At 47.0% G+C, this 26,713-nt stretch overlaps 1 protein-coding gene across 4 annotated transcripts in view; it reads right to left on the bottom strand.

Annotated features, from left to right (window-relative positions):
- The window catches only part of epha3 (eph receptor A3), a 143,337-nt gene that overhangs the window by 110,354 nt on the left and 6,270 nt on the right, over positions 1 to 26,713 (bottom strand). For all 4 annotated transcript variants that reach the window (XM_054746487.2, XM_054746488.2, XM_015965542.3 and 1 more), the window contains exons 2-3: positions 24,653 to 24,717; positions 11,318 to 11,978 (exon numbers count right to left, since the gene is read on the bottom strand). In XM_054746487.2, the coding sequence (XP_054602462.1) occupies positions 11,318 to 11,978; positions 24,653 to 24,717 (726 nt within the window). The remainder of the gene's footprint in view (positions 1 to 11,317; positions 11,979 to 24,652; positions 24,718 to 26,713) is intronic.

Here is a 26,713-nt window from a genome sequence, read left to right as displayed (position 1 = left end):
TAATTAACATTTCCTTACAGATACAAAGATTTTATTCAGCTCAGATGAAAACAACCTGGGCGACTAAATGGTGACCGCAATCAAAAGAAAAATAAGGAGAAGCCTGAATGTTTAGTGGGCTGAATGTGATTACATAAAACACGAGTTTAAGAGAACAACAGTGAAAGCATCCCTTTATTTCTCCACTTAAGATGAATTGAGGCAAATAAACACCTTAATAAATAAGCGGTAATCCAGGCGGGTCTAAAGATTTACCGAGCTGCATAATGAGCCTTTTGGAGCTGGCAAGTTTCAGGATTGTGTGTCTGGATGAATCCAGCAAGAATGTAAACCTGCGTCTTTCCTCACCGTACAACAGAACAGCTGCTCACACACACACACACACACACACACACACACACACACACACACACACACACACACACACACACACACACACACACAGCCGTTTTGGGATCAAATTAGGGTTGCAGGAATGTCGCACTGATGGCCGATCGGCGCGGATTCACCTGCTTCAGTCTGTTGTAATGACAGATGAAAGACAGACTCGGGCAGATTAGATCTGGCCTCACATTCGTGTGGAAGCGCTGGAGGCCGTTAGCGGAGCGTACAGTAATCCAGGCGACGACTGAAGCGACTATAAATGCTGTACCATGTTAAAAACTCCGTATCGGCTCACACTGCTTCTCCCGGACAAACAAATCCAACGGCGCCGTGTGTTCCGATAAGGACAGAAACCCCAAAGACTTGTTCCTTTTCACGTTTACATTCAGTCTTCCACACAACGCATCCTCAAACAAACGCAGACAGGCAGCTAATGCCAACGCAGCATGGTCTTTCATGAAGACGAAAACTGTCACCAGCATCCCTCTCCATGCACAAAGCAGCGAGACAATCCCAGGTGTTACAGGAGCCCGTTATAAAAGGAGCCCGTTATAAAAGGAGCCCTAAATGTGTTTGGGACATGTAAATGCTGAAGAAACCATCATCTAAACATCTGTTTCTGTCACTTTTAGCTGTCTGGACTCATGTAAATATGTTTTCATCTACTTTAGCCAGCGGTGACCTAAGCCCGTTCAGCCATCTATCTGTTAACACAGCGGGCCTGAGGAGCGAGCGGCATGATGGGGCCCCTGATGGCTGCATACGTCTGCTGTGGGGGCCTGTTGGTGCAGCTGTCCCACTCCATGGAAACATAAGACCTTATTAGAGTCCATTAGACCACTCTGAAACTAATAAGAGATTGTCAAATACATCCAAACATTCACACAGCCCACGGAGCGCCAGGAAGTGACTGCAAGGTGATAGGAGGTGTGTGTGTGTGTGTGTGTGTGTGTGTGTGTGTGTGTGTGTGTGTGTGTGTGTGTGTGTGTGTGTGTGTGTGTGTGTGTGTGTGGAAACCCAGCACGCAAAGCAACATCATATTTTTTCCTCTTTTCCTCCAATAACATCTCAAAGAAGTGAGACACTGCGTTAGACCGATGACTTCACCAAATTTGTTTTATTTTCAGCCCTTTTCAACAACTTCTCATCTGAAAAGTCAGACTATAGTTGTTGTTGAATACAAGCAGCTTGTCTGAGGTCCCGAGCTCCAAAAGCAGAGCCCCCCTCGGCCCTGACAGCAGGGGCTTGACCTGGTACCAGGCCCTTCATCTTTAATCTACACCGGACACGCCTCTAGAGGAGAGCTGAAGAACAAGGTACCATTTGGAACAAGCTGCAATAACCGGGAATGCTGAACGGAAAGGTCTTTGTTTAGAGCTCAACGCTGGTGCAACATTAAAGCCGTCGTGGGGAATCTGCAGAGCTGTCACACAGATCCATGTCTGGCTTCTTCAGCTGAGGGGAACTCAGAAACCAAAAACAGAGGAGCTGTGTAGACCACAGCCACAAACAAAGGGGACCTAGGGCCTCATGGCTTAAACACTGGAACCCTCTTTATTATCCTGCGCTGTTGTTTGGTTGCTTTCCTTGGTCAAATAACAAAAACGCAAACAAGCGGAGCAAAAAGTAAGCAAATATCTATCACGGAAATCTGTACAGCTAATAAAACCCAGAACTTGCTCTTATTGAGTTTCTGCACAGGACGGACTGCTGCACAAACCCCTCTAGCTGCAAGGGGACCTGACGAAGGTCGATCTGATGCCCATCAGCTCAGCGCGCCACAGGAACGAGCTTCACTGACAATGTTTATTATTTATTTATTGGTAAATTAAATTAAATCTTAAGTAACTCTTTCACATCTGTTTCCTGTACAATTTTAACCCTTTGCTCCTGCTTTTAATCTCATTGCTGCTGTGACACAAAAATGCATCCACTGAGGGACATAAAAGAGTGGTTCTATTCTATTCTATTCTATTCTATTCTATTCTATTCTAAAGAATCTATTTCTTATGCCGATAAACCATATAAATGATCACCCAATAGTGCTGTAGACATATGTAGTCATTGTTTTGGCATTTTAGAGCATCTTATTTGAAATTTAAATATTCAGCCAAAAACCACCAGTGTAGCGCCCCCTTCAGGTTAGCCTGCTAATTGCTAACGCAGCACACTGATGTCGCCAGTACGCCACCACCTCAGCTGCGTTGCCGCTGAGCGCTACAAAAGAAGCCGAGTCTCGGGTAAGCTACTCCTCCATAGCATGGGGGGGGGGGGGGGGGGGTTAGCAGTCTATGTCAGTCACCGTCACCGCTGGGTAACGTCTCCTTGTGGCAAATTTTTCAAACAGGAAATGTGGGTGGAGTGAAGCCTAATTTATACTTCTCTGTCTGCGTCCGGACGGACGCACGCAACACCTTTATCCATCCTTGCGAGGGCTCTGCAGCAGGCTTGGAAGGACGGAGTCGAGCTCTCTTTTCTAAACATCTGTCTGTTGAGATGGAGAACGCAAGCTTGTGATTGGTCAGGACGCCGCTGTCGTCTACAGCGCCACCATTGCGCCCTCAAAAACATAAAGAGGGCCATGGATAACTAGCGGCAGACACGGAGCAGCCTGAAGAATACCTAAAAATATGAACGTTTTACTCCCCCGTGACTGGAGGAGTGAAAAGCGTTTGATTTGTGGACAGAAATGACGGAAACATGGGTTTAGAGGTGGCGAGCGCATGAAGAGGTGGAGGAGAATGAGGGACAAATTTGTCCGTGTTAAAAAGTCTCTTAAATGCAGGAACACACTAGCCTGGCAAGCCAGACTAAATAAATGTATTATGCAAGAATTTGGTCTAGTTCACTAGGCTAGGAAAACACAATATAAACACACTATCTTGGACCGATTCAAGACAGGATACCACAGAACAGCGCTACGCCCTCTGTTGTCCTGGCGAGGAATTGCTTTGCAACACTCCCCAGGAGACGGAGAAGTGTGACGGCAAGTTGTCTTCGTCCGTGTGAGCATGTCTCTCCCTCGTGGAGCGGATGGAGAAGAATAAATTGGGCTTAAGACTCTGGTAGGGGGGTGACTTACTCTTCACATAATCATTAGAGTAGGGCTGCAACAAACGATTATTTGGATAATCGATTAATCGGATGGGGTCTCGACACGATTAATCGATTAATCGGATTACATGGGGAAATTTTTAAAAACTGCTAGGGAAACGTTATTTCTCTCCTTCCTTCACTTTATTTAACACAACATTATTAGAAAACAGTTCAATAGCAGAAAAACAACATGCCATCACCTAAATTGTCTTATAAGGTGCATAGACAGAGACCCTAAGCTACATCTATCTGTGACCTAAAATGCTTGGTCCAAGTTAAACAGCTTAAGGGCAATTCTCATCTGTTTTGTTTGATCTCATCTGTTGACATTTATTTTAAATGTAATTAAACATAGGCTGTGAATTAATCAAAATTGATCACTATTTCCAAAAATGACTGAAAAAATACCAAATAAAACAAAAGTAAACGAATGCCATCCTCCTTGCGATGATGCCCTGGGCAACTGCCATAAAGTCACATCAAGAAATGCTGCTGATCATTCCAATGATCCCAAATAGACTCACATTAGGCCACATGAAAGCAACTGAACCCAAAAATATATTAACCAGTATATAACTGCACTCTCACACAACACGCCTGCAGCAACAGTTAGGACTCCTCCCTCCCTTTTAAAAGCGTTTTTGCTTCTGAGGACATTGTGGTTGTAAAACCACATGCTAGTGGTCTGGCCCCGGTGTGATCAACCAGTTTCTGCGGGAATGTGACGGCGGAACCAGGGCCAGATTAACACTTTGTTGTACCCTGGGCAACAATATTCAAGGGCTCCATCATCACGACCCAAGGATCACCATAATGTGGTCACATACAGAATATTTTACTGTAATATGCAGTAAATATACTCAATACTTGAATGCCTGACAACACGTAACCCGCCCAGAGTAACCTTTGACCCACCTCGTGTGGACTGACCAATGAGGAGAGGGTCTTAACTTGAGGCCCTCTCTTCATTGGTCAGTCTGCATGAGACTGACTCTCAACTGACGTTCAGTCGTAGGCAGCGAAGCGTCTCTGTGCAGCGCAAAAGCCCGGGTGGACAGTTTGTTTAATGTAGGGTGACCATATTTCCATTTCCAAACAAGAGGACAGGGGATCTGTGCCTATGACGTCACACTATGGCAACGCCACACAAACCATGTTGGGACCCATTTTTTGTAAGAACTAAATTAACATCAGATTCTGCCAATAAAAGGGCTCTAAAACAATTCATATGTAAATATTTTGCATATTTAATGCAAAATCTAAATTTTCTGCTTTAGTGCTGCAACAAGGTTTTATTAATAATAAATTATTATACCTTTTGTTTTACTACAGCATCGGTAAGCTTCCTGTGCACAGATTATTAAGGATGCTTGTTTCAGCTGTGAGATTAGACGATAGGATCAATGAAAAAATAAGTTGTCACACACTCCATGGAAACTTTCAGAGAATCCACAAATAGTGGCTTTCAAATGGTTTTGTTACTTTTTGCAAGTTTTTAAAAGAAGCAGATGAGACAGCATGTCTGATAATTTAGTTTTTCATCTGATAATATTAGAACATGTCAGTAATGTCTGAGGGGCTTTTATAAACACTGTATAACTAATACTCCTGGAGAGGGCATGAATTACACAGAGGCTTCTGGGGAGCCCAGTTATGGGGGGGGAGGGGGGGGGCATTTTGCCTTGGCCCCCAAAATGTCTTGAAACGGCCCTGGGTGTGTGACTGAGTTTTGAAGGTGATCTGAATTGTATCAGATGTATAAATATAACATGTGTATAACTTATTGTTTTTTACTGGTAAAAACGTGTAGTGGAGATAAATCTACCTACATTTGACTTTTCAACACTTTGTTTTGTTTTCTTGTTTTTATTTAACTATTTTCCTGTCCTGTCTGTCTCTCATCTTCCTGCATCTCCTCTTAATTCTCCAGAAAATCTGTTGCCTGGATTCTTACCTTTTCACCTCATCGGTTACTTTTGAGCAGATCAAAGGGATCTCCTGACCGAAAAGCTCAGAGCGCGTTTTCGATGCTGCGTCAGTGAGGTGAAATCACCACAGCACAGGTGATGAGCTCCGCAGTAGCGAGCTTCAGGCACAAATAAGACAGAAAATAGAGAACATGTGCGGACATGAACGATCGTGTGCAAACTATAGTTTTTTGGTTGCGCCACTTTGAGAATGGACCGTGCGCTGGAAGCAGCTGCCTGGATCGTTGCGCAACAATGCGGAACCGGTTCGCAGCAGCGCAAGTCTGCCGGCTCTCCCTCGCGCTGATCTGCCGGTACCGGCTCTCCCTCACGCTGATCTGCGGCTCTCCCTCGCGCTGATCTGCGGTTCTCCCTCGCGCTGATCTGCCGGCTCTCCCTCGCGCTGATCTGCGGCTTCTCCCTCGCGCTGATCTGCCGGCTCTCCCTCGCGCACATCTGACTTGCTCTGGTCTGCGCGCAACGGCGGGCGGGAAGGGGGGGCGCTTTTGGAAGAGTTGTGCGACACAACGAATCGATGACGCAATTCGTTGCCAACGCTTTTAGTAATCGATTTTCATCGAATTTATCGATTTGTTGTTGCAGCCCTACATTAGAGTACTGTTTATTTGCAATCGGAAACAGTTTTTTGAGTTTTTATAAAGCATGAGATGTGATGCGGGAGTGTGGACATTCTATGGAGCTATCTGACATTCATCCATAGTCTGGAAATTCCCGGTACATCCTGTGAGTGTAACGTGAGTGGGCCTCCAACATTCTTCATTACTGTTTTCCTCACATCCAACCAAACAGGAAGGCTGTTCTTGGTTTAGCATCCAGGAAACAGCAGAGAACGCCTCCGCTAGTACAAGCTAACCATTAGCATTAGCAACTCCACCACACAGCAGAACACCTCCAGGCTTGTGTTATTTATGGAGATGAAACATCAACGTTGGAGAGCAAACAGAGTCAGTGGCAGAGTTGTGTTGCTGTTAGCCAATCAGAGACAAGATGTTCGAATATCAGGAAATAAGACTCCAAATGCTGCCGCCTGAAGCTCAACGTTTATTTGGCTCCTCAAACAGGTGAACCGGAGTCTTTTTTCCCAGAGTACGGCATACAAGGCATTCATTCCTACTAGAGACCGCTGCAGATGTAGTGAAAACATCAGTAAAGCTGACATCAACATTGCAGAGCAAACAGTCAGTGGTAGAGTTCAACTCAATTCAAGTTTATGTATATAGCGCCAAATCACGACAAGAGTCATCTCAAGGAACTTTGCACACTAAACATTCCAGTACAGTAAACCTGGGCGGTATGGCAAAATTTTCATATCATGGTTTATTTTTTATTATATCGGTTTTACGGTATTTGACGGTATGTTTCACAAGGTTGCGATTACCCAGATTATTTCTATAAGAAAATAATTACTGCACTAGATTGGCCTTATATAGTCCATTTTACCTTCATGTGCAGAATACCAGTTTTTCTATGTCCAGTCAGAGGTAGGCATAACTAATATAATAATACTAGCCGTTTAAGCCTTAGAGGTGGAGGGTGCAGATCAAAGCTTGAGACATTTTTGGTATTCCAAGTCGTGTTTTCGGCTGAGGTGATGAAGCAAGTTGCTGGTATTACCCCCGCCGGCTACCACCGTTGCTCGAGAGCATTTGCATATAATAGTTGCTTGCTCCACGTCCGAACAAACTCGAAAAACCTCCAAATAACAAATGTGGCTCCTGTTTTTGGAATAAGTTCTTCTGCATTCGAAGTTTCGATGTTGCCGTGACAGCTCCCGCCAGCCGCCATTCTTGGTTTCACCACGCTGTGGTGTTTGTGTGTAGCAGTGAAATGAGTCCCCGCTGAAACACTTTCCTCCTACGAACGTTCTGTACGTTGTCTAGGCCATTCACCGGTATAGCGGTATGTGAAAAATTCATATCATAACATAAATAAACACTAGTTTTGGTATGAACCGGTATACCGCCCAAGACTACAATACAGGTCAGTTCATTAAGCCAATCAGTAAAAAGTTTCCTATATAAGGAACCCAGCAGGTTGCATCAAGTCACTGACTAGTGTCAGAGTCTTTACAGCAGGCGTGGGCAACCCTGGTCCTCGAGGGCCTGTATCCTGCATGTCGTTGCTCCAACACTTCTGATTCAGTGGTTGATTCACCTGTTCAGCAGCTCATCAGGCTCTGCAGAAGCCTGTTAATCACCTGCTGGTTGAAATCAGGTGTGTTGAAGCAGAGTTGAAACTAAAATATGCTGGATACCGGCTCTCGATGGACTAGGGATCCTCACCCCTGCTTTACAGCAATCCTCATACTAAGCAAGCATGCAGCGAGGGGGGAGAGGAAAACTCCCTTTTAACAGGAAGAAACCTCCAGAGAATCCTGGCTCAGTATAAGCAGCCATCCTCCACGACTCACTGGTGATGGAGAAGACAGAGCACACACACACACACACACACACACACACACACACACACACACACACACACACACACACACACACACACACACACACACACACACACACACACACAAAACATATATACCAAGTAGTGTTTCTATGGTTACATTGTGATTTCTTAGTAAATATTCTATTTGGTGAGAGATAAACTTTATTGTATTTATCCTAGTGGATCTATCATTAAACGGGTAAACTAGTAGTAGCACATTCAATGTCAAAGAAAGTAAAATGTTATTATTATATGTGTTGCTGTTAGCCAATCAGAGGAGAGATGTCCACATATCAGGAAGTAAGACCCTGTCTGAAGCACAGCTGTGTTGTGGCTCACTTCTACAGTAGTTCTTGAAACATGTGCACCAGAGCTTTGTTTCCCTGATGATAACAGGCATTCATTCCCACTAGAGACCACTGCAGATGATTTCAATAAACAGCCTTTAGTAGGGTCCGGTGCAATGTGGATCGGGTGGCAGACCAAGGCGGGAGCCTTGGCGGTCCGAACCCCGGACAAGAAAACTGGCTTTTGGGACATGGAACGTCACCTCGCTGGCGGGGAAGGAGCAGGAGCTTGTGGAAGAGGTTGAGCGGTACCGGCTAGATATAGTCGGACTCACCTCGACACATACCATTGGCTCTGGAACCAAAGTCCTTGAGAGGGGTTGGACACTCTCCTTTGCTGGAGTTGCTCCGGGTGAGAGGCGGAGGGCTGGGGTTGGCTTTTTGTTAGCCCCAAGACTCTCTGCCTGTGTGTTGGGGTTTACCCCGGGGGACGAGAGGGTAGCTTCCCTGCGCCTTCGGGTCGGGGAACGGGTCCTGACTGTTGTTTGTGCTTATGGGCCTTTTTGGAGTCCCTGGGACGAGTGCTAGATAGTGCTCCATCAGGGGACTCCATTGTCCTGCTGGGGGACTTCAATGCTCACGTTGGCAATGACAGCTTGACCTGGAGGGGTGTGATTGGGAGGAACGACCCACCTGATCTGAACTCGAGTGGTGTTTCATTATTGGGCTTCTGTGAGAGCCGCAGTTTGGCCATAACGAACACCATGTTCGAACATAAGGATGCCCATCGGTACCCTTGGTACCAGGGCAGCCTAGGTTGCAGGTCGAAGATAGACTTTGTGGTCGTATCATCTGACCTGCGGCCGTATGTTTTGGACACCCGAGTGAAGAGAGGAGCGGAGATGTCAACTGATCACCACCTGGTGGTGAGTTGGGTCAGATGCCAGGGGAAGATGCCGCGTAGACCTGGCAGACCCAAACGCATAGGGCTGTCATGGTTGACACACCTCTGCAACATTGCGTGGTCATCGGGGGCAGTTCCTGTGGAGTGGCAGACCGGGGTGGTGGTCCACATCTTTAAGAAGGGTGACCTGAGGGTGTGTTCCAACTATAGGGGGATCACACTGCTCAGCCTCCATGGAAAGGTCTACTCCATGGTACTGGAGAGGAGGGTCCGATCGATAGTTGAATCTCAGATAGAGGAGGAGCAATGTGGTTTTCGGCATGGCCGTGGAACTGTGGACCAGCTCTATACCCTTGCAAGGGTGATGGAGGGGGCATGGGAGTTTGCCCAACCAATCCACATGTGTTTTGTGGATTTGGAGAAGGCTTATGACTGTGTCCCCAGGGGCACCCTGTGGGGGACGCTCCAGGAGTATGGGGTGGGTGGCTTTCTGTTAAGGGCCATTCAGTCCCTTTACCAGAGGAGCGTGAGTTTGGTCCGCATAGCCGGTAGTAAGTCGGACCTGTTCCCAGTGAGGGTTGGACTCCGCCAGGGCTGCCCTTTGTCACCGGTTCTGTTCATCACTTTTATGGACAGAATTTCTAGGCGCAGCCGTGGTGTGGAGTGTGTCGAGTTTGGTGGCAGGAGAATCTCGTCTCTGCTTTTTGTGGATGATGTGGTCCTCCTAGCTTCATCCAGCTCTGATTTTCAGCTCTTGCTGGGTAGGTTCGCGGCCGAGTGTGAAGCGGCTGGGATGAGGATCAGCACTTCCAAATCTGATACCATGGTTCTCGACCGGAAAAGGGTGGCTTGCCAACTCCAGGTCGGGAGAGAGGTCCTACCTCAAGTGGAGGAGTTTAAGTATCTTGGGGTCTTGTTCACGAGTGAGGGTAGGAGGGATCGGGAGATCGACAGGCGGATGGGTTCGGCGTCTGCAGTGATGCGGACGCTGAGCCGATCTGTCGTGGTGAAGAGGGAGCTGAGCCAGAAAGCCAGGCTCTCGATTTACCGGTCGATCTACGTCCCAATCCTCACCTATGGTCATGAGCTTTGGGTAATGACCGAAAGAACGAGATCGCGGATACAAGCGGCCGAAATGAGTTTCCTCCGTAGGGTGGCCGGGCTCAGCCTTAGAGATAGGGTGAGGAGCTCGGACATTCGGGAGGGACTCGGAGTAGAACCGCTGCTCCTCCGGATCGAAAGGAGCCAGTTGAGGTGGTTTGGGCATCTGGTCAGGATGCCTCCCCGGGGAGGTGTTTCGGGCATGTCCTGCCGGCAGGAGGCCCCCCGGTCGACCCAGGACACGTTGGAGAGGATACATCTCCAATCTGGTCCGGGAATGCTTTGGGGTCCTGCCGGAGGAGCTGGTGGAGACGGCCAGGGAGAGGACGGTCTGGAGCTCCTTAGTTGGGATGCTGCCCCGTGACCCTGACCCGGATAAGCGGAGGAAGACGGCGACAACGAGACGACAACGACGACGCCTTTAGTAGAAAGACTTGCATCAAATGTTAAATCCTAAAATTACACTAAAGTGGTTTTGTCTCCAGAGTTATGTGTTCCAAAGCATTTTTTACATTTTGTTCTTAAAATGATTGTGTAACAATTACAAAATGTGTCTGTATTAGTTTGGATGAGTTGTGCAGTTTTCTGAACATAAATCCCTCTAAAACACGTGTCGATCATGCAGAAACTGTCAAAATGATCAGAGCCTGAAAGCAACCATCTCAATCCGTTTCCACCCCTCAACCGTCTCCACTAACATCATCGTTCATGACCCACTCCTTTCTTCTGCCTTATCAGACCCAACCGTTCCCAAAGCTGATGAAGTGTCACACTGAACCTCCACATGGGTAACATGTCACAAAGCTGCAGCGGGGCAACCCATCTGCAGACACCCTGGGATAGTTGGGTTTGCTTGAAGGTCTCACACACACACATGTACGCACGCACACAGAGATCAGGTGTCTGACATTAGAGCTGGCACACACTGAGTGTTGGAGTCCTCACATCAAATACTTTTGCAGCCTCTGAGAACTTTTGATTCATCTCCAGAACACACGACACAAACAAGTCATTAGGCATCAAAGGTAGCCAGCATGCAGAATTAATGGACGACGAACCCAGTGAGATGTTAAATTTGATGAACAACATAAATAATTGAAAAATTAACGTCTTACTTTGGCAGGTGCTGCTTCTCTCCTCGTATCCCGGGTTGCACAGACACTTTCCAATTGGCACGAGCCACTCCCCCTCGGTGCTGCAGAACATTCGAGGAGGTTCCTCTTCTTTGGAGTGGTTGACACACAAACCTTTGACCTCCACCAAGGACTGGGAGTCTATGGGCACAGTGTCCGGAAAGGAGGCCAGATTCTTCACAGTATACGGGCACTTTTTAAAGTAAACCCTGACGGAAACTAAAGCTACACAAGCACCCACGTCCTGGAATGCAAGGTAGAAGCCCTTCTTGGTCAAGGGGCCCACCTCGCGCACCTCAGTGTTGAGTTTGAGGATGCGATCTCCAAGGTCCGTCTGGGTAAAACTCTCATCAGCAGCGATTGTGTCAATTTTGAGAAACTGATGCTCTCTGAAGTGGCTCCCCTGATCGTCATCCATTTCTAGATAGAGGAGGTTGAAGGTCTCTTTGCAGGTGCCCAGGACCAGCGGGATGGAGTTGCAGTCCCTCAGGGTAAACTTCAGCTCCACGTAGATCTTCCTCGCTGATTGGCGAGGTATCCAGTTAGTGCGGAGCCAGTTGTTCTGGCTATACTCCATCACGTTGCAGACCTGGAAGGTCCTAATTGGAGTGTAGTGCTCATCCACCCCACTGATCTCCTCCCACTGGAAAAGATGAAAAGAAGGAGAGGTCGAAAGGAGAAACAGGAGGAGATAAGGAGGAATAAAAGGCCAGAGGGGGTGTTTAGAGAAGAGGACGGAGGAAGTCAAGAAGTAGAGTCGAGAAATTAAAAGTAAAATGTATGAAGACGTAGGATAGTGGATGAAAAAGTAAAAAAAGTAGATTTAATGGGTGTTAAAGAGAGAGAAGAAGGGATTTGAAACAAGGGAATGAGGGATAAAGGGGAAGATTGGGGAGGGAAGTAGAGCAAAAACAAAGTTATCTCCACCCAATAAGCATTTAGAGATCAATTATTCAGATCCAGAGTCACTCTTGCTGAATACTAAGCATCTACTAAACATTTTAAGGGTGAAAAATCACACTAGCAGATCTTTTCTAAATGACTCAGATTAATTAAAAGCAAACTTGCAGCCAGAACCAAATTTCCTCATTTAGGATGCTGTGAAAACATCTCTAAGAAAAACCACGAGGTGTGGTTTCTCCTTCCAGTCCTCATGAATTTATGTGGAGCTGCTTAATTAACGTTAAATACCAGCAAAATCTCATAGTGTTGTTTTCCACCCTTACACTAGCATCGTATATACGTTCTCTCTCTCTCTAAGTGATGACTTTCAAGCTGTAGTCTTGGTTATTTGCATCACAACTCTACTTCTACTAAAAGGAAACGTGCTGAATCCACTAGGAGCTACGACGTATAGACAGGTGTGAGTGTATACCAGGAGCGTTTGTGTCTATCTTACATTTTCCCTCCACTGGGAGAAAGCACAGAGAAGAGGAGAGGAGAAAAACAGAGTGGGTCATTCCTTTTTGAATTCAACATAGTGGGAAGACTCATTGATTATGCTCTTTGGTTTCTGCTGTCCGGGCAAAATCAACACTGAATCACAGCAATGAGGGATGGACACACACCTGCAACAGTGAGCTCAGAGTGATTCAAATGACAGAATGTATGTAGACGTCCACATGGTGACCTCGTCTGACTTTTCTCTTGGTGAGATTAAAGATGAGCTTAAAGGTGCAGTTTGTAAGAGTGACATATTGTGGTCAAATGTGGGTACTGCAGCCCATTTTTTAAACAAAATGCTACTTTCTCACTGCTGTTCTCTGAGTTTGATGACTTGTCAGTTACGTATCGGCAGGGGTGGATTGCACCAGCTGGTCGTACTCCCGGGCGTAACATTAAGTCGGACGTAGATTTGAAAGTTACGCCCAGCTCGTTAACTCATTCGCTGCCAGCGTTTCTCACTGTTTTTACTGTTTTTTAAGAGCCACAGAACGTTGCGTGCTAGGATGATGTAGATGCCAAAACAACCAAAACAAAGCGGACACTCACCTCTTACATCAGGAAGAATCTGCGCGTTTTGAGCATTATCTGTTCTTTCATAATCCGTTGTTGAATTGCGATCGGCAGAAACTTTTCCGGTTCACGCCTCACTTTTTCTACAGCAGCGGCCCAAAACGATCTCCTAACACACGGATGTTCTGCTTCCTGATCACGTGGCATGTGACGTATGCGGATGAAGATCAGCTTTAGAGCTGAGATGTTTGTTCTCACTGTGCGGGGGCTCGTCCGACGCCCACACAGTAAAAAAAATGCAAATGGCAGTGAATGAGTTAAGAGGAGTGCACCACTCAGGTGTAAGCCCTTTAGCCGCTACACCCAGGTGTAACTATTACACCTGGTCCACACCAGAAGTACGTTGGAATATCTAGCCTAGAGTTTTTGTATGATTATGTTTAGTGGAAATTTGCCTTCCTCTTCCATTCTTGCTGCGCTTGGGCAGGCGTGTTACTATGCAAGGCGCACAGCAATGCTTGTATCCTCGTGAACATGCACGATGCGACTGGTCCTAGTCTGAGTTGGTGCACTCGGCTCTAACTCCAGTCCTGACTTAGTTAAGTCAGACGTAGGGGTTATGACTGGGTTAAGTCGGGACCAGCTGGTGCTCTCAGGACCAGAAGATTCTAGATGACAAAGGCAAGTCAGACATAGTTAGTTGATAATTAGATAAATATATCGTCATATCTGCTGTTAACACTAAAGTGCTTTGCTGTCCCCTGACTCTGAAAGACGCTATACAAGTGAGTGTCATTTAACACTCGGGTGTTTTACGGTAGGAAGCGCTTATTACACTTATCATGGTAATATTTCCACACATTAGAGGAAGTGTGGTTGTTTACCATCTTGCTGTTATAGTTCTGGATGACTCATTAAAGGAAGTAAAATGCCACTGTATTACTGAGTTGTTAGTTATTGAAAATTAGCTCAAGATTATTTTATAGCCAACTATTTGCATCTAATTCACCGTTAGCATTGTTAGCTCAACATCTAGCCTGCTTCACCCAATATTAGAGTAAAACAAAAGGATGTTTCTTTGGGACACAAGAAATAACTTCTGGGTCGCTCCCAATTACTTAGCTTTGGTTCTTTAAACAACTTTGATGCTTTTTTGCCTGCTGGTGTCAATTCCAAATGCCTGTGATGCAGCGTTAGCTCATGCAGATTCCGCAAATTCCCAAAGCGTAAACAAAAACTACGTCCCTCTTTCTGATAACCCCTCAGCCGGCTGAGAATGAAGTCTGTTTCAGTATAACTTTCCTTCCAACGTGATTGAGACATTAGACAGTTTTGGGATAATTTCGCAGTAAAATTCTTACAAATTGCACCTTTAATCCACGGTTTGTCTTTGCACAGGCACAGACACAATCACACGTTGTAAAGGAAAAGAAAGATCTCCCCAGAGACAAAAGAAGGGAAAACTTAGAGGGAGAGACTCGGTCGGTGTTTAGTTTCCCCGTCATGGTCTCTTTGGCATCGCCTCATTCATCAGAAAGCAGTCGAAGCTCTCCAAAGCTCTAACAATAACAGGGAAACGACTGGAGAGGTGAAGCCCAACTCCACGTTTCACCTGACTGTAGTTACTCGTTTGGACTCCGGACTATGAATGCAAGTTTAAAATGATGTGATGACAAGCCAAAAGGTTTGCTGACAGACTTTAATACGGCTGAAACCAACGGGAGGACACGGCGTGCCGCTGTGATTGGTGACTCTGTTGACACGCTGTCTGATAAGACGACCTTTCTGTGTGAACAGGACTGAACGCTTAAGGGAGTTTTCATTCGACGTGGCTAAACGGTGTGCGACCAGAAATGTAACCCAGCTGTGGTGATGTGTAGGAGCACAGAAAACACATCTATTTATAGGTTTTTGTTATTAATACCATGAGAAATATGGAGGTTGAAATTATCGTGGTGTATGTTTGACCACAACTGTCTCAAACTGTCACGTGAATATGATAAAACTTTTAAAAATGCATTAAAACAGATCATACCAGGGCCTTTTTCAGGCTCCCAGACACGTTTTCCATTTCCTGGTTTTATTTTTTACAAGACGAGATCCAAAAATGTGAGCTTGCTTCAACACAAAGACGCAAAGCTGGCCACTGCCTTCGTTCTGGGTTTCCTGTTTGGACTACTTGAATCTACACTTTGTGCTATGTCATCACAGACCTCAAACATTCTCAGGGTGAAAAAATCTAAATTGCGAGTTGAGCCTTCAGCTTCAACCTCAGGACTAAATAGCAGACTTCTGGGCAGCATGACCAAGCGCATGCTCGTCGTCGTCCTTTCTTTGATGTGGGTGTGCATTTTGTATTAGTCCCACGGTCTCAGCAGCGTCTTCGTGCCGTGTTGCAGCATTGCTGTTGCACACAGTGAATAACCGAACACACATTATCTGCTCTGAATCATTTGAGCAATAAGCAAAACTTTAAATTAGAAAGATTTAAGTTTAGATATGTTTTTATTTGTTGTCTTGGTAACCCACAAGTGCTCCACTAGCTGAGACAATTCCCAATGGGAATGTGTAAGACTGCAAGAACAGATACGGTAAGCAAGTGACCCCCGTGTTCTCCTCCAGGGTGGTATAACTCCTCCCTCTCTATTCACTCTAATTGATATAGAACAACACAAGGACCCTTTGACCTCTGACCCTGACCCTTGATGGTCACAGCTGGGCCACATGTTGCCTCTGATCTGTGCTGTAGGTGCAGCTGCTACAGGGACAATAAAACACAATGTGGTAACTTGAGCTGATCAAGACATCGCTATGACAACAGGCCCGTCTCAGAGTCACTCATTCACCTCCTTCAAAGATATTCAGGTCAGTGGTTGTTAATGGACTGGTACTGGTCCAGTATTGGGTGACCATGCACTTGGTTGTAACTGAGACTGAGTTATAGGTGGCAAAACAGATCTGCCCTTTTTTCCAAGCTCAACTATAATTAATCTACTACTGAATTCACGTATCAGTTATTGTTCAAAGCAAGCTCAACTTCTGCTGTGTATCTTCATTAAGATTTATTCTCTATCTGAACTTTAGATATGCTGTTAGTGACCCGATGAGCATTTCCTGGGGCTTTGGGATGAAAGAAGGCCTGATTCCTTCTGATGACACAGCTATCGTTTTCAAAGGCAAAGGTAAAGCTCCAACGCATCATTTGTTCTGTCAGTGATGATGTCACTAGTTCAGTCCAATGACCTTAGGCACCAGGCGGACAGAAGTTGACTTAGACATTAAACAAAAAGTCATTTAAAATATGGCCTTGCAGCATAAAATACTTAAAAGATATCGGCCAGAGGCAAAATTCGTTTGAACAGTATGTGTAAATGTGTATTAAAACCTCAGATGAAAAAGGTTTTCTGGATTTTGACGTCTGGAATTGTAAGAAAATCTGATGTTTGTGACCGGCGCGGGAAAAACTGAAACTAACTTCCGGTCTAAGCCCTGGGCAGCTGGTGACGTTTCACATGGAGCTCTGCTGAAACAGCTGTAGTAAACAACGCCTGACTCCGCTGTTTCTGCGTTAGCGTTATAGCAGAGAACAATGTGTCATCAGTCAGATGTAGCTTCTGAAGCCTCTGCTAGTCAGTCAGATTTGTTTTTTCTCTGGGATACGGCGACGAGAACGGATATTGGATTACCGGAGACGTTCAACCGAACTCAGACCCCGCCAGCTGGATATCACTACCAGACGTGCATACATGTTTTAGACAGTTTGACTCAGAAGACCTGCGAACCGATTTGGACATAGAGGAGGATTCTGTTCATTTTCAGAACCAAAATTGGTACAGTTTGTTTACTTTTCTTAAATATTTCATTTCTGTGCTCCACTGGGAGCTCTAAGCTGGTCTTAGCTCCATCATGTGTCCCAATATAGTTCAGTAATCTACAGTTTTACTGCTGTGTGTATTTATTGATATAACTCTGGAAAATATAGATCACTGGAATAAGTCTTCCTGATGCTGGAGTAACCCTTTAGTTTGATTCGTTTGCACTTGTAGGAGTAACGTACGTATGTATTTGGGTGCTTTTAAAGATCCTCCATGGGGATCATCTTTTAGATTGTATCTGTGTGTGTCGTAGCTTTCCCAAAGGACTTGTTCTTTCCTTACCGGAGCTAACACAGTTAGCAGTGTTGCTGCAGTCATGCTAACGGGACTTGTCTAGAGTGCGGTTCTAGATGGATTTATAGATGTAGGTTATTATTTTAGATCAGACCTGTTATTTAAAAATGCGTGTAGGACACAGACACATGGCTCAGACCTTTTGTTGCAGCTGTAAACGCAATTTTCCGTAATAATTAAGAGCACGAAAGTAAACAAAATACAGTTATTCACAAAACTAGCATCAGCAGCTAGCTTTTTTTACGTGCTGGAGTGACGTATGCGAAACACCGTTCTTCACTCTCTGGAGGAGAGAATTTTGATTTTCTGTAATGATTCATGACAAAATTCCTTAACAAAATGAAAAACTGAACCCACTTCATTTTTATATAGATGGTAAAGTTTAGTTATACTGAATTTCTACTATTTTAATGCCGAGTCTGGCCAATACCTTTAAGGGAAAATGGCTGTAGGTTCAGCAAAATTCAAATCCTTCCTTGAGGAGGAAAGAACCACCATCAATCTGGTCAAGTAGCAGCTACGCTAGGGCAGGAAATTATGTGGTGACGTCACATATGCGACGTACCGATTTCTGGTTTGTAGTCATGCTGTCACGATGCCAGGTGAGTTGAGCCGGAGGTGAGGATCCACATGCAGGGGAAGAAGCAGGCAGGCAGGCAAACTGGAAATCTAAAGAGTCTTTAATAACACAGAGCACGCAGGACATTGAAACAATGAACCGACAAGACACACAAAACTGAGAGGGTTTAAATAAATGAGGAGCTGGGAGCTTGGGTGATGAGAGGCAGGTGGAGGCAATTAACAGGGACACATGACTGAACAGAACGGGAAGACAGGACAGAGTGTGACAGCCCCCCCCCCCCCCCCCCACCACCACCACCACCACCACCACCCCCCACGCCCTTTAAAGGGCGGCACTGGACGCCCAACGCAGGCCAAGGCGGAGTCTAGGGGGCCTGCGTCTGGAGCACAGGAGGCGAGGCTGGAATCTGGGGGGCCTGCATCTGGGGCACAGGAGGAGACAGCGACGGGCTCTGGGAGGCTTGTGCCAGGCGAGGGCAGGCCTAGCAGTGACTGGAGGTGGAGCCGCTGCAGGGGGAGTCGCTGACTCGGCAGGGGAAGTCGCCAACTCGGCAGGAGGCAGAGTCGCTGACTTGGCAGAAGGCGGCGACTAGAGTGGAGGCGCTGAAGGCGCCCACTGGACTAAAGGAGTTGATTGGAGTGGAGGAGGTGACAGGAGTGGAAGCGCCAACTTGAGGGGAGGCGCCGGACCTGGAGGCATCGACTTAGGGGGAGACGCCGACTAGAGGGGAGGCATCGACAGGGTTGGAGGCGTCGACTTGGCTGGAGGCGTCGACAGGGCTGGAGGCGTCGACTTGGCCGGAGGCGTCAACTTGGCTGGAGGCACCGACAGGGCTGGAAGCGTCAACTTGGCTGGAGGCGTCAACAGGGCTGGAGGCATCGACTTGGCTGGAGGCGTCGACAGGGCTGGAGGCATCGACTTGGCTGGAGGCGTTGACAGGGTTGGAGGCGTCAACTTAGGGGGAGACGCTGTCTAGAGGGGAGGCATCGACTTGGCTGGAGGCGTCGACAGGGCTGGAGGCATCGACTTGGCTGGAGGCGTCGACAGGCTGGAGGCGTCGACTTGGCTGGAGGCGTCGACTTGGCTGGAGGCGTCGACTTGGCTGGAGGCGTTGACAGGGTTGGAGGCGTCAACTTAGGGGGAGACGCCGTCTAGAGGGGAGGCATCGACTTGGCTGGAGGCGTTGACAGGGTTGGAGGCGTCAACTTAGGGGGAGACGCTGTCTAGAGGGGAGGCATCGACTTGGCTGGAGGCGTCGACTTGGCTGGAGGCGTCGACAGGGCTGGAGGCATCGACTTGGCTGGAGGCGTCGACAGGCTGGAGGCGTCGACTTGGCTGGAGGCGTCGACATGGCTGGAGGCGTCGACAGAGCTGGAGGTGACGACAGGGCTGGGGGCGGAGCCCCTGACTTGTCTTGGGGAGGTGCCGACTTGAGTGGGGGGGGGGGATCCGCTGCAGGGGGAGGCGCCGGAGCCGCTGCAGATGGGGCCGCTTCCTTGGCTGGCGGCGTCGGACGTGGCGCTGACGGCTTGACTAGAGGTGCCGGACTAGGCGCTGACGACTTGAATGGAGATGCGGGACTAGGCGCTGACGACTTGAATGGAGGCGCTGGACTAGGCGCTGACAACTTGAATGGAGGCGCCGGAGCCTCTTGGACAGGCTGGGCTGGGGGCGGAGCCTCTTGGGCAGGCTGGGCCGGGGGCGGAGCCTCTTGGGCAGGCTGGGCCAGGGGCGGAACCTCTTGGGCAGGCTGAGCCGGGGGCGGAGCCTCTTGGGCAGGCTGGGCTAGTGGCGGAGCCTCTTGGACAGGCTGGGCCAGGGGTGGAGCCTCCTGGACTGACCGGACAGGAGACACAGGACCTGGCGTTGACCGGACTGGAGGCGCAGGACCTGGCGATGACCGGACTGGAGGCGCAGTACCTGGCGATGACCGGACTGGAGGCGCAGTACCTGGCGATGACCGGACTGGAGGCGCAGGACCTGGCGATGACCGGACTGGAGGCGGTGCCGCTGACTGGACTAGTGGCGGTGCCGCTGACTGGAATAGTGACATCTCCTGAAAAATCAGGGAGGATAGTGTCTAGCTGTTACTCCTGGAGGCTATGGAGCTGACAGAGCCGGACGAGCTCAGCTTGGAGACCGGCGAGCTCCATCCGATGGGCTGCAGGCTCGCGCCTGCAGATGAAGGAGGTGCTGACTGGACCGGAAGCGGGGCCGCTGGCCGGACTAGGGGCGGGTCCAAGCTGGAGCGCCGATCCAGGGTGGCGGTGAGCCTGCAGTGCCTCTCCGGGGCTGGAGGTGTTGGTGGAGCCCGGGTTCCTTCCTGGCGCCATAGAACAACGCCGGGGGAGCACACAGCCAGCCTGGTGCCCACATAGCAGGATCTGTCCAGCTGCGTCTCCCAATCCATCCTCCCATATGGCTCCGGGAGGGTGGAGAGCATCGCCAAGGCTCGATGTCGGCGGCGTTGGAGGAGGAGAAGTCGGCTGGTGGCTCGGGGTGAGGCATCGGAGCAGGTACTTCCAGGGTAGAACTTCCCCACTGGATCCTTCGTTTGGTCGGTTCATTCTGTCACGACGTGCAGGTGAGTTGAGCCGGAGGTGTGGATCCACATGCAGGGGAAGAAGCAGGCAGGAAGGCAAACTGGAAATCTAAAGAGTCCTTAATAAGACAGAACACGCAGGACATAGAAACGATGAACCAACAAGATGCACAGAACTGAGAGGGTTTAAATACATGAGGAGCTGGGAGCTCGGGTGATTGGGTGACGAGAGGCAGGTGGAAGCAGTTAACAGGGACACATGACTGAACAGAACGGGGAGACAGGACAGAGTGTGACACATGCTAATTACGACCTTTTACAAGCTGATAAATCTCAAAGTACGTGACTGACATGGTCGAAACAACATCATTCGTTTTCATTTAAGTTGCAGTACATCATATGTGTGATCCAGGGCGTAAGGCAAAGCGGATTAGAAAATAGCGTTTTAGCCCCGTTGACTTGCATTCGTTTTTTTCGTTCTTCCAGGACCCGTGAGCCAACCGGAAGGGGAGGAGACTTGGACTCCCTATCTGCTCACGTCTCAAAGAAAGGCTAAAGTCTAAATCATCTAAATTTAATGCCAAAGCCATTTCCAACAATCGCTGTTCTTGAGCCAACGTTTTTCCTTTCATCTTTGTAGTTTGACTCCAACGCAGCTCTGGTGCTAGGACCGCCCAGTTTATCTCTAAAAACATAGAGCACTGCGCCTGGCTGAACCTGACCAACTGGTAGACCTCCTGAGGCTGCTAGGATCATGGCTAGACCAACCTGCAGAGTCAAATCTAACACGGTTGTCCCAGTTGTCTAGGCCACACAGACAGGGTTCTCACACAGACATTCTATGTGGAGTTTGCAGGTTTTTCTCTCAACATCCTCAAATTTAAATAAAAAAATAGAACATCCACTCTGAACTGGTGCGCTGATGGACTGGGGACCTGTTCAGAGTCTACACCACCTTTGACCCTTTGACTAGCTCACACTGGGTTGGAGACCAGCTCCTGCAACTGAACAGAACTAAGTGGGTACAAACGAGAGAGAGAACGGGGACAAGAGTCAAGATTTACAATACTGTAGCTGCAAGCAAAGTTCCTGGCACAGACAGCAGCGCTGTGTCCCCTGTCGCTGTGAAGAATGCACTTCACTTTGTACCCACCCATTAATTCTATTCTGCATGCAGAGCTGGTGTCTGGGGTGTTGGTTTGTTGCTGAAGAATGCTTTCAAAGATTGTGAGAATGTAATCTTTAACAGTCTTTAGTGATGGGTTAAGCCCCCTGGACACTGCAAAGAAATCAGGCTGCCTCCCAGACAGATAACAGTATATCTGGATCAAACACACACACACACACACACACACACACCCATCAGTCCATTCGCTAGATCCCAAGTGAACGTCCTGGGCAGCCTAAGCTCTTAATTTGTTCTGACCGGAGCATGTTGTGTCTCAGCGGGCTGATAGCTGCGGCGTCTCCATCGACGTGGACGAGCGTTCGTTTGTGACGGAGACCGAAGGGTTCGGCGCCGTTGCCACACATTATGAGAAATCATTTGTGAGCAGCGGCCTCTCAGGGCACGCTGCTTATCAGAGCGCAGTCGGCGGATGACGTGAGTAATTACAGACGAATCACCTCGAGGACTTGATCGTCAGCAGCGTCCCTGTCTCACAACTTCTCTCATCTTCTCATCATTCCTCTCACTCGCTCTCCTTGTGGTTTTGATCCTTCTGCCTTCCTGTTATCTTCCGCTCCACTTGTTTTCAGTCAGGAATGTCGTTGGCACTCATCCCCAACCACAGACTTTTCATCCAAACTAGTTCAAAGAAGAAGTCTTGAAGTAAAGCAGACCCTCTGAGCAGACTCCGTCACACATTCCGATGTCCGGCGCTGGATCAAATGCCTGAATCGATGCTGATCGTTCTAGTTCCACGCATGCGAACAACGTCAGTCAACACAGTCTCGATCCTTCCCTTCAGTCATCTACAAGGTGGACCAAACACGCTTCAAAAAGTCATTTTACTGCATTAGATTGTTTGTTTGTTTTTCATTACTGTGGTTCAGCCTCAGGGAGAAAGAAAGCCCAAAGATCTGCGTGCCGTGGTGCTGCCCGTGCTGTACACGGCCGAGGGAAATGGGATTTGGCAGCCCAACGGAACAAATGACCAGATTACCTTAAGCCACTGCCAAGGAGTAATTCCAACACTTAATAAACGAAATACAGGAAATAGTACTGCGTGTGCCTGCGTGCGTGCGTGTGCGTGTGTGTGTGTGTGTGCGTGTGTGCGTGCGTGCGTGTGTGTGTGTGTGTGTGTGTGTGTGTGTGTGTGTGTGTGTGAGTGTGTATGAGGAGAGAGAAAGAGAAGGGAATGACAGCGGGCCAGCCCAGAGGCGCAGGAGTCTAACTAGTTAGACAAATAAACGCTGAACCCACCGGAGGGCTTTGGTAGGAGAGACTCACATGAAAGCCGCTGCTGGGCTTTTCTTTTCCTGTTTTAATGTAGAACGTTGCTGAGTTGTTTTACGTTTGTTTTCTGAAATCTTCACAAATCGTGCACATTTTAAGTTGGAATTTGGTGAAATAAATCTGTTTTCAAACTGCAGAAAGATCATGCACGCTTTAGTGAATTCAAAACAAGAATAAAGAGCTATTTAGTAGCATAAACGCATGTGTGTGTATATACATATATATATACATGAGAATGTTCTAATGCTGATTTTCATGAATAACTTTAGAGGGACTAAATTAAACTCTTCTGCTGTTTTTTTTTTGTTATTTAGATGAAGAGATTACAATAAATTTGTAAATTGTAATAATTTTATTGTATTAAAGGTGTGGTTCACTAGTTTATTCCATACATCTGCAGTGGTCTCTAGTAGGAATGAATGCCTTGTAAGTCGTAATCTGGGGGGGTGGGGGGGGGGGGTGTTCAGGAAGCAGAATTCAAATGGAGGAGGAAGTAGCTTCAGACGACAGGATCTGGAGTCTTGTTTCCTGATATCTGGACATCTCTCCTCTGATTGGCTAACAACAACACGACTCTACTACTGACTCTGTTTGCTCTGCAACGTTGATGTTCTTCTCCACAAATAACACAAGCCCGGAGGAGTTCCGCTGTGTGGTGGAGTTGCTAAAGCTAACTGTTAGCTTCTACTAGCCGTGATGTTCTCTGCTGTTTCCTGGACGCTAAACCAACAACAGCCTTCCCTGTTGCGAGCCAAGATGGGTGAGTCCATGAATGTTAGTGTGATGTAGATCTGTCAGGCTTTTCCAATCCTAGAGTTTCACCGTCTGTTTTTTTATCAGAAGCTAAAGCAGGAGATAGGTGTAGGAGACTATTTTCATGTTTGGCCTGCGTGAAACACTCAGAATGACCTGTTATAATCAGAAATGATCAGTACAAAATGTTTTTCCAGTCAACCACACCTTTAAAAACTAAAAACCTGTTGTGTTTGAGTGGATGTTACTGAGTGGGATAATACAAACAGCAAAAATCTGAAATAAGCACAGACAGGCACATCCAATAAAAAATGCAATCAAATAAACACCTAAATGTCTATTTGATTTATAGCTAGCAGTAGTCTTCCTTCCAGAAGATTAGTAACGGGAAAAGAGCTGCTTGACCTGTCGAGTCTTTCTGGCAGGTGTAATGAAAAAGTGCAAAATGTTACCAACACGAGTGGGATGGATTATACGTTCACATGCATCAGTAAAATGCTATGAGTGGCTTTTATGTGATGTATGCCACAAAGGCAGCGATCTTGTCTGAAGTCTTATGAGGATGATTTCGAGTCACTCTAATCGTCTTTAAACGTAGACGGACCCAAACACACAAACACACGAACGCGGCGCAGTTTCCCCAAGAATCCTGACCATATGGTCCACCGAATACTTAACCTTTAACCTGTTGGAGGAAAAACAGACAAAAACAGCTAAGAAGTGGGTTAATCTGCTCTTGACTCAGTTTCAACGTGTCAGAGAGAAAAGCACTCGGGTGTAAAAGTTTCAGGTTTTCCTAGAAAACCTAGAAAATGTGAAAGGTTCATAAATGTAGGCAGAAAGACTGGATACTCACTCCGTGTGATGGGTAGGAAATCCATCCCAGCTCCCCCTGGCTCGCTTTGGAGTCTAACAGGTTAACTGGTGAGAAGGAAGAGAAAAGGAAAACAGAGAGTGAGTGACTCGTTCTTGTTAGCCCCAATTAGCCTTTATTTAATCCCACAGGAGGAATCCCGACCTCAAGAAATGGTCGTGACTGTTTGCTCAGCTGCCGCACACACACACACACACACACACACACACACACACACACACACACACACACACACACACACACACACACACACTCTAACCTACTCTACAGAATCAGCTTCATAATCCATAGTTTTACTATAGAAGCTAAATGCTAACTGTACAGCAGCTTTCTACAGATTCAGTCTTTTGGTCTCCCAGAACGTCCACACATGGGTTCATTTGAACTTTCACCTTTTCACATTTAGGAATATTAACAACAAAGCTGGATGCATGTTGAGAACGTTGTTCTTATTTAATGCTTAGTGCAGAAGCACCAACAGTACATCAGATGGATCCTAATCCGTCTGAATCGTTCTCTCCTCCAACAGCATGTGGCTCTAGGTGTTCTAGAACAAATCAGCGGCCAATGGCGTGTGGAATATTTGCAAACCAAATGTCGCACTGGCGTTTCTTTTAGGTTTAATGTGATTGATAAACTAGAAACCACTCCTATCATCACCTCATCTTTAGATTTCACTCAAAGAATCTCAACTCGAGGGATTACGGAAAGTTTCAGATTATCTCAGCGATGCCGTAACTCATGAGATCAGAACCAAAGACACTGCCTAAAGTCCCAGCTCTGAGACACACGAGTCCAAACAGACGGCATTAAGATGTGCTTATTTTAAAAGAACCGTCCTAATCCAGCTCATTCACCGAGACCGGTCGGTACGCAGGAGAAGCAAAGCTGCTGCAGATCTAAACTCTAATGCAATAAACCCGTTCCAGAGGTGGTCAGAACTCCGTTTGGCCACCGTCAGACCAAAATAAAAACTGTTTTATGATGAATGGAATTACAGTTAAGTGTCTGCTGCCAGGAATGAAGTCGTCTCGACCAGAGTTAGTCCACGTCTAACAGGAACGAATAATATAACGCAGCAACGCCAGGAATGATTTCCTCCAGCTCTGAGACGTTGGGAAGCAGTTTTCCAAAAGTGAACTGGAGTTCTGGAGTCAGTGGAGCAGATTTCTGATGTCGGAGGACGTTTCCAGACATTAGGCAACAGTCCTGCACGCTCATGGGGTTATCCGCAAACGGAGTCCGACCCACGCCGCTGCCCCAAGCTCACCAAATATTTTCCATTTTGAATGAGGATTGCTGTAAAGACTCTGACACTAGTCAGTGACTCGATGCGACCTGCTGGGTTCCTTATATAGGAAACTAGTGACCCGACCTGTATTGGAATATTTACTGTGTAAAGGTCCATGAGACGACTCTGCTCCTGGTTTGATGCTACATAGATAAAGCTGAACTGATTTATCCTGATAGCAAACAAAAAAAACTGTAAAAATTAATGACCACCACAGACATTAATCTGTCAGTTTATTTAGTCATTGAAACAGCTGAAACACGTTTTCCACGTACACTGCAAAAACCGATTTCCAAGAAAGTAAAAAATAAATCAAATAAAATCTAATTTTTAGACATTTTTAGTTAAAAAAATCTCTAGAATTTTTTACTACTTACAATAAGATGAATATTTTTAAATATAATAAAATTTTTCTGGTTTTGAGGAATAAATTCTGCCAATGGGGTTGCTTGGCTACAATCCTTAAAGGGTCCATATCATGCTATTTTAACCCTTTAAACACAGAGGTGGGATAAAATATTACCGTTGGCACTACTGAGATGTCACTTATCTTAAGAATGAGTTATTTTCATCAGCCTGAATTTATACCCATAAATAAAACGCTTCGCTTCAGGGAAAGTCCAACTAAACGTGCCTACAACAGCATCTTAGGCGAGTCGGTTACAGGGCTGGCTCTGGTAGTCCTTTAGTTAGGCACCTGCCTGCCATCTTAGTTTTGCCATGTGCTGACTCAGCTGGGGAGTAATTTACGC

Source organism: Nothobranchius furzeri, chromosome 14 (assembly GCF_043380555.1).
Source record: "Nothobranchius furzeri strain GRZ-AD chromosome 14, NfurGRZ-RIMD1, whole genome shotgun sequence".
Classification (NCBI taxonomy): domain Eukaryota; kingdom Metazoa; phylum Chordata; class Actinopteri; order Cyprinodontiformes; family Nothobranchiidae; genus Nothobranchius; species Nothobranchius furzeri.
The sequence above is the reverse complement of the archived record's forward strand: the minus strand, read 5'-3'. Positions and strand labels throughout refer to the sequence as shown.